Source organism: Apteryx mantelli, chromosome 7, assembly GCF_036417845.1.
Source record: "Apteryx mantelli isolate bAptMan1 chromosome 7, bAptMan1.hap1, whole genome shotgun sequence".
NCBI lineage: Eukaryota > Metazoa > Chordata > Aves > Apterygiformes > Apterygidae > Apteryx > Apteryx mantelli.
Window position 1 is genome coordinate 5,843,909 of NC_089984.1, and position 8,306 is coordinate 5,852,214.

At 45.4% G+C, this 8,306-nt stretch overlaps 1 protein-coding gene across 2 annotated transcripts in view; it reads left to right on the plus strand.

Moving 5' to 3' along the window:
* P4HA1 (prolyl 4-hydroxylase subunit alpha 1) overlaps positions 1–3,849 on the plus strand; it is a 38,556-nt gene extending 34,707 nt beyond the window's left edge. For both annotated transcript variants that reach the window (XM_067299686.1, XM_067299685.1), the window contains exon 15: positions 269–3,849. In XM_067299686.1, the coding sequence (XP_067155787.1) occupies positions 269–339 (71 nt within the window). In that variant the 3' untranslated portion in view covers positions 340–3,849. The remainder of the gene's footprint in view (positions 1–268) is intronic.
* The last annotated feature ends 4,457 nt before the right edge of the window (positions 3,850–8,306 follow it).

The window sequence follows — 8,306 nt, forward strand, 5'->3', positions numbered from 1 at the left end:
ATGATGGGATAAAAAGCAGCCAAAACTGTTAGTTCCTTTATAAAGGAAAGAATTTAGTACCAGGGATCTACTTTAATAGTCTTTCATAATTTTGCAGCTATGGGAAGTTTTTTCTTCTTGGATTTATGAAACCAGCTCCACATTTGCGTGTATGTGTGTGTATGTTAAAATGATCCTTTGCTTAACTGAAAGCTATCAAACAGCATGTATTTAAACAGAAGCTGGAGCTACACAGGTGCAGTGATCAAATACCTTTATGTTTTTGCAGTATCCAATAAATGGCTCCATGAACGGGGACAGGAATTCCGAAGACCGTGCACTTTATCAGAGTTGGAATGATGCAGACTCCTCCTTTTTCTCTTCTGTATTCAGTTTGTGTAAAATGCACAGATCTTCTACAGTTTACAATTGACTAACACTCCACTACAGGTTCAGTCTTCAACTACACCAGTGTTTCATCTGTGGACAAAACAAACATGCTTTTAGTTCCCTCTAAAATATCCCTTTACTGTTTTATACACAGAATATATTGACTTTAAAAGTCTGTGAGTGTTACAGAAAAAAAGGACAAAATACAGATCAGAGCCACAACTAACAGTGGTGTTGCGTGTGGTGTGCCCTTCACCGTTAGCCTCGCTGATCAGCACGGAAAGCCAGCGATTGTTTGCTTTAGAGTCCTCGCAAATGTCAGTCTGCCAATGGTGCAATAAATGCTGACCAGATGATGTAATGGGAGGACTCTTTTCTAGGAAGGCTGTATTAAACCAGTTCATATTCCTAAATTTCCAGACATCGGACTCCTTGCTCTTGTAGAGTGCCTGACCACTACTGTTGAAAACTGTGGGCATGCTTTGCGTTTCTCTGGGAAACAGGTTATTATTGTCTGTTTTAGCCTGTTTTTCCACTTCCACAATAGCCCAAATTTGTGAACTGTCTTCCTTTTTATGCCTCTGGTGAATTTGGCTCTTAACCTTGAAAACGTGAGCCAGCAGTTCCGTGTGCGTAGATGAGATGCTTTAGCAGTGTTGTGTCAAATGCTCACCTGCATCAGGGCAGCCTGACAATTACAGCCTGTCTCCCCTCCGTTTTTTTTCTTAAGTAAGCTTGTCCACATAACAAGAAACAAATGCTGCTTTTATTCTGTCTTAGTAATAAACTCTTACATCTATTCCTTGGGCAGTGGGGATGGGAATGTTGCCATCTTCATTAATCAAAGTAATCGTGCCTTAGGATACTGGAATTTCAAATTGGTTTTGAGACTTCAGGTGATTAGGTAATCATATGTAGTCACCATAGAACGCTCTTATTCCTGAAAAGCCAACTTTGTCCTCTCAGTTCTTGAGTGTTTTGTGAGAAATAGATGGCCTATTTATAATCCTAAATCTTTTTTTAGATGCCTTTTATTTTGCATATGTGTTTTCTGTTGGGGATGCTGAATGCATGCCATAGCAGTGTCATGCCTTTAATCACAGGGCGACTATTTGCACAGGATGCTAGAGAAGGTACCTGCTCTTGATAGTTTGGTGTCACTTACCTGGTGGAGGCTGCCTCCACTGCAGCAGAGCGCTTTGTGCTGCCTCCCCCTCCTCTTAGCTGTCACTGGTGCTCGTGAGCGAGGAAGCACAGGGAAGTGGGCCTCCTTCAGAGGCTTTGGTGCTGCTTACTTCACTACTCCTCTCCCCACCAACCAGGGTCGGAGTTTTCCTGTTTCGTGGCCAGCGTGCAGAAAAACAGTCCCCGAGTCACTGGTGCCCGCACTGGAAGAACTTGCTTGTTAGTGACTTTCAGGTACCTTAGCTTGTGACAAGTCATCCTTACAATGAGATGAAGTTGAAACCTCTGAGGGAGATGAGACTGTGGCTGCTGTAGCTGTTGAACTTTTGTTCTGCTGTTCAAATCCCTGCAGGAGAAATAACTGCCGTCCCTGCTGCCTGCCAGCACAGAAAGAGCCCAGCGGAGCAGGGGCAGAGGCTGCAGGGAGGGTCGCTTTCCTAAGACGTTTTTCAACAGCAGCATTTATAGCAAAACATCTAAATATTCCACTAGCATGAGGACAAGAATCAAAGTGAGCTGCACCAGACTCTGCCTGTCTTAAAACAGTCTAATTTTCTGGATGATGACGGTTTTACTGATGTAGGGGTCAAAGCCTGAAGTCTTTACCAAGGAAAAAATTCCAATTTTAGTTAATTGGATTTTCTGCCTCAATAAAATCTTGAAAAATGAGCCAAAAGGTAGAAGAGACCAACTACTAACATGTTAGAAATACCTCTGGAGCAATGAGAATACAGTTTAAGGTACTATAGTTTGAGAAACAGCATACTTTCAAAAGGCATATTTATAAAAGACACTTAAAATCTTTGCTGGAAAATGCATTGTTAAATTTCTAAACCTATTAGCAATGAGACCTACAGAATGCTCAACCTTAGCCCTGCACCTTCTTGTGTTTTGCCAGTGATTTTTCAAAGATGTCAAACAAAGTCCATCCTGCACTTTAGAAAACAGATAAAAAACAAGAAAAAAAAAGTTCCCCCTCACTGCTGTACTGCTCATTTCATCAAAATTGCTAGTACAATAGAGCAGTGTCTGAATAAAACAGATTTTCACCGAAGTGAGTTATCAGAGCATACTTTTTGTTCGCTAGATTGTAACTATTAAAAAGCGTAACATATTTCTACTTACCTCAGTTTTCTCCCTTTTACACAGTGTCAGTAGATTCATCTCCACTCTTATCTGTGGTTTTTCTTTCCCATCCTGTTGGCTCTTTTAAGCTGTTCTTTTGGTAACGATGGCTGCCACTAGTAACTATGTCCTGCCACTTTCCTGCAAGAAAAAGAACACAATAGATAATAGGGTGTTAGGAGTATTATTCTGGGGCATTAACTTTCCTCTCACTAGCTCAAAGGCATCTACAAATGCTTGTCTAAAAGCCAGTCTTGGGTAGCTAACAAGCACAAAAAGAAATCAATGTATTATCACCATGGACACGTTTAGTAAACAGCATCTAGTTTTGCTATTACTGAAAAGCTGTTTTTCTAAAGTGCAAAGAGGAGTTCCTCAACACATTAAAATAATTAATAGCTAAAGATTGTGGAATTTAAGTAAGGTAAAAGACAAATATTGGATGAAGCGTGCCAGTGACTGCTTTAGATACCGTCACGTTGGAAGAAAACACCCTGGTCTCTTATGTGTCGGATTAAAAAGGGAAGGGTTGGAGCAATGAGAAATTACAATTTGGTTGTAGCAAGCAATGACTTCCCACCCCTGTTCAAGCAACATCAAAAGAGGAGCAGCAAGCATGAAAGAAGTTGTTTTGCAATGTCTGACCTGGGAAGTTTGCTAACCACTTTACCTCCCTCATCTCACTTACTGCTGAGTATTTCTAGTATTAACAGGATTTTAAGAATGGGCTTTTAAGAGGCATTGTTTAGGTAGTTAAAAATGTTTCAGTGCATGACTTTTTAAGGCAGTGAACTGCTCAATGACTTGCAGTTCTTCAGAGAACAGATATGGTTTGTCTTTTGCCAGTGGAAAATTTTGCTTGGTTTAAAAAAGAAAAATCCCCAAAAGCACAAACTCAAGTCTGCTGAGGCACACTAGACTGAAATCTTCCAAGCCAGATTATTAGAAGAGAAAGGGTAAGCTTTTTTTTTTTTTTTAAGGTTATAGACAATCCATATTTCATCTTTCTCCATTGCAACAGTGTTCATACACCTAATACTAAATGTGTAAATGATAACACAGGCGGTATTGTTGCTTTCTGCCTTATCCTTTCATTTCTCAAAGGGCTTTTGGATCAAGAGCTTGGCTCCTGTGTGAATCTAGTTTTGTATTAAAGATGATTGAAAACTGTTTGGCTCACAGTGACTGACAATTGCGAAACTGCCTTACTGTTAAATTTTTTTGTAATAAAAGTTTTTAATGTAAAAAAAAAAAAGGCTTAAAATAAAAGCCACTGCCATTAGCAGTGAAAAAATCCTCCACATCAAACTCTCATCGTATATGGCTGTTGTAAATCTGATCATACAGATCTTTCTCACCAGATGTGTTTTCTGAAAACTAAGCTCATTTGTTTCACTTCATAATCTAGCTGGGCAGGTGCAGAAGATGCTCCTATGACAGATTACTATTAAACACCTCCTCAGACCTGAACTTTGGGTCTCAACTGGAAGCACACAGCACTAATGGACTGGAAAAGAGGACAGAAGAAAAGGCTGGACTGAAAGCATGTTGTGTGGAAAAAATATATATATATATCAAGAAAAGGAGGGAGGCGCGTGTCTCACTGCTGTGGGATTCATTAAGGAGCTGGGAATTGCACAAGCTCCTCTATTCTGTCCTAGCTAGGTCCTGCCAACAGGCAGGGCAACAGTGTCAGTGGCTAAAAGACCCTTTTTGGGGGATGATAAAGTCTTGTGCTTCCTGAAGCCAAGAGTTCAAACAAACACCCAATTTGAACAGTTTGGGGAGGGGTGACAGATCAGAATATCCTGCAACACAAACACCAACAGCATGATGGGGGGAATAGAACACTTACATGTAGGAAGTTTAAGTTGAGTTCTTCTTTAACTGAGACTTCTGCTGCAGCTTACACGCAATTGCCATTCCTGTGCTTTGCTCTTTCAAAATAGTGGTCCTAGTAGTTTCTGCGGTCATCAGGAACCTGCAACAAGAGTAGCAAGGGCTAGTTAGAAGCCTTAATCCTTTCGTCTGTGGAATGGTACAGTTAAGCTTAGCTTGCAGTTAGGCAACCTTTTTTTCCCTACCCCATGTGGCCCACAGGCGGAGATGATTTGGCAGCCACTGGAAGCAAGTTTAAAGCATACCTGCAGTTTGTGATTTTATTGGAAATCTGAATGTATTCCATCCCCAGCTATTCCATACATTACTGCTAAACATCTTCCTTGTGACTCCGCAGCAAAACCAGGTGGGTCGATGCCATAAGAATACGAACAGAGCCACACAGCTCTGTCCTTTAAGGGCACCTGCTTACTCCAACTGCCCTGACTTTCAGGGTGTTTCTGCTGGGCTAATTTCCAGTTGCTCGCCCCTTAGACACCATTTCCTTGCCCTGGGCCAGCGATGGCTGAGGCCAGCTCCCTCCTTCGCGGGTACACACTGTCAGCTGCAGCTGTGAGACATGACCACTGGGCCAGTGTTACCATGCCAGCAGAAGGCACTGCCCGGGCTTAGCGCAGAGGCCTCGCGGGGCGAGCCCAGCCCACGGCCTGCCTCTCGCAGCAGTCAGACACGTTGCCCTGCCTTTGCTTGGTTTGTGTTGCAGCCGCACAGGGTTTGGGGGTGGAGAGGGCCTAGACAACCCTTACCACCACTCATGGAGGAGCTGTGGGGGGGAAATTGTGGTTGCCTCTGTGCCACTCTTGAGCAGCACTTAAGTGCTGTGACCTCCCACCACCCCAGGGTAGCCAGGGCAGAGCTGTCCCACAGGGGTCTTCTGGCACAACTACACCCACTGCCGCGGCCCAGCACCCGGGGGGGAGTCCCACTGGATAAGAACTGCTGTAGCTTACAACTAAGCAACACGGGGTAGCATCAGGGATAAGGCAAACAGCCTGCAAATTGCCGCAGGGCAGGACAATTCAGGAAGAAAAAGGACGGGTCCGATGGTATCCGTGCTTATGAGAGAGGGGATGCACAGCACAGAAAGCTGAAATGATGGGTCAGGACCCATGGAGAGAACCTGGATGGAGCCCCCCGCAGGGAGCAGGTCTTCAACCCCACACCCATTCTCCCTGCGGCAGCTGAACTCTGACCTCCTCTATTAGGAACCTGGACATTTCATCATCAAGCTGCTTTTCTTGTTCCAATAATCAGTGACTCATCTGCCTCCCAAGCCAGGCTTTGAACCAACAGCAGATTACCCAGGAACCTTAACTGCAAGCAACCTAGTCCCCTTTAGGCCATGCTTAAACATCAATCAGCAACTCATCCAACTGACCAAACCAGATACAGAAAGAGCTCCATCTCTACACTCTCCTTCCTCCCCCACATCCCCAACAGAACATGAAGGGAAGAATCCTCACAACACAAGCCTCTGCGTATAAGTAACATTGTACTCTAAAAAGAAATGCACAAAAGGAATTGGACCTGCTCCTGCGCTTCCCTGTCAGGAGCTGAGCTCAGGCATGCAGGGGTCGGCATGTGCTTTGGCACAACTGATGTGCAAAGCCAAAAGAGGGTTTTCAGCTCTGTCCAGCACGGGAGCAGATGACATGGATACATGTGTACAGCTGCACTGCCGTGCACTGGGTGCACGGTGCTCCTTGTGGCTGCAGTCAGCTTTCGCTCCTGTTGAACAGGAGCACGGGCTGCCAACTGTCTGATAGTGTCATTAGAAGTGACTCATCACAGCCTGAGGGCTGCTCTATATTTAAGCATTACAGAGTGAGAAATGCATGTATGGAGTTAGGAGCTGCTTATCCTGAGGCTGAGATAAGGTTCAGAAATGGGTTGTCAGAGTTCATCATCGTGGCAAAAAATATACATATCTCTTAGACAGATAAAGACTGGCAGAGGGTGGGGGGATTTGTAATCTCAGAGGGTCAAAGAGAGGCCAGACAACCTGCTAAGTACAGGCTATCCACATCTGCTTTAAGAAGTCCTCACTTCTGTTGAGCCTGAGCAGTGATTCCCTACACGGAGATAACTGTGTGTGTTGGGGGGGAGTATGGGGGGGATATGCGGCATTTGTTAGTTTTACTCCATCCAACATTTTTTCTTGTCTTTAAATCTTGGAATTTGGGTGCAACCAAGATATTTGCAGCTTGATTCCAAATTTCTCAAGAGCCTGGGGTGAGAAGGGTGGAAGGAAGCAGGAAGAAGGAAAGAGGACGGGTCATCCCTAGGGCAGGGTCAAGGGGCTGCCGCATTCTTGGTGAAGCAGTAAAAGACAATAAGTCACAAAACTTTGTGCCCGGATAACAAGTGACTAACCAGCAAGAAAGTTTCTGATTCCTCTTTTCCCAGACTCTGCGTGCTGCCGGCTGCTCCCTCCTCCTCCACTGCCCTGCTTAGCTTCCCTAACAAATTCCAATTGATTTTGCAAATGGCCCTGGCTTGGCTGCCTCTGCCCAGAGCCACCCCCCCCCCGCCAAGGCTGCACGTCCTGTGCGGCGTAGCATGGACAGCTCATGCAACAGTCACTGCGTTTTGCATTCCCTGCAATCCTGCCAACAATTTTTCCCTAGCTGCCCACATTAAACAGCACATGGATCAGCCACTAGGGAATAAGGACTAACAAAGAAAGCCATATTCTGGAATTAACTCCAGAGCAACTGTAAAAGGCTCAGCATAAAAGCACAGCACCAAGCACAGCCACCCAGTGGCTCTACAGGATGTTTTCAAGTTACTTCTGAAAGCTATTTTGGTCTTTTTTACATTAATTTCTGTCAGACTCTTCCTGAGGGCTGGGAGCACTACGACTGCAATCCAGCACGTCGTGCAGGGCAGCAATTCAGCCAACAGGGACATAAACTGCTCCGCACAGTGCAAGACAAAGCACGGGAATGCTGAACCTGGTTTTCCCTCTACCAGCATTTGTTGACAACAATTTCTAATGAGTGTGGCCCACTTCCATCTGTGAGGGACAACTCAGACCCAGGTGTGGTCTGCACAGACAGACAGGCACAAGTTCTTCTGTCCTAGCCTGCAAAGCCTGCCCACAAGTAGCGTCCCTGCTGCTTTGTGCCAGCAATGAGGTCCTGTTTGCAAAGGTCCACCAAGGCAGGGCCTTGCAGGTTCCCATGATCCAGGGAACGGACCATCTAGCAGCCATCAAGCACCTTTGTCTCAAGCCAAAATATCACCCTAATTTCTTACCTGGCATTGGAGTGCTCCCTCCTCCTTGTCCACAGTTCAGACACTGCCAGCCTCCTTTCCTGGTGCTCCCTGCCTCTCTCGAGTTCATCTCCCAAAAGGTAGTCCTGATCTGTGGTTCCTTTGGGACTCCTGCACACCTTACACATCCCCTCGTCCAACAGCTCTGCCTAGTTTCCATCCCCTGGCTGACACCCGTGTGCCGCCTGTCTCGGGTTATGTGACAGTGTTCAGGGCAGACGCTGTTCGGCAGCGGTTGTACAACTAAAGCATCTCTGCCCACTGACTTGAGGAACCCTCACACCCCCTGTCTGGGTTGCACTGAGCATGAACGCTGTCAGCAGTGTGCAGCAAAACAGACACAACAAGGCAGCATCAGGCTCCAGCTCCACATCACTGGCATTTCCCAGCAAAGGGATAACCAGCTTGTTTTCTCCCCTTCCCCACTTTTTTTCCAACTTACCTGTCTGAGA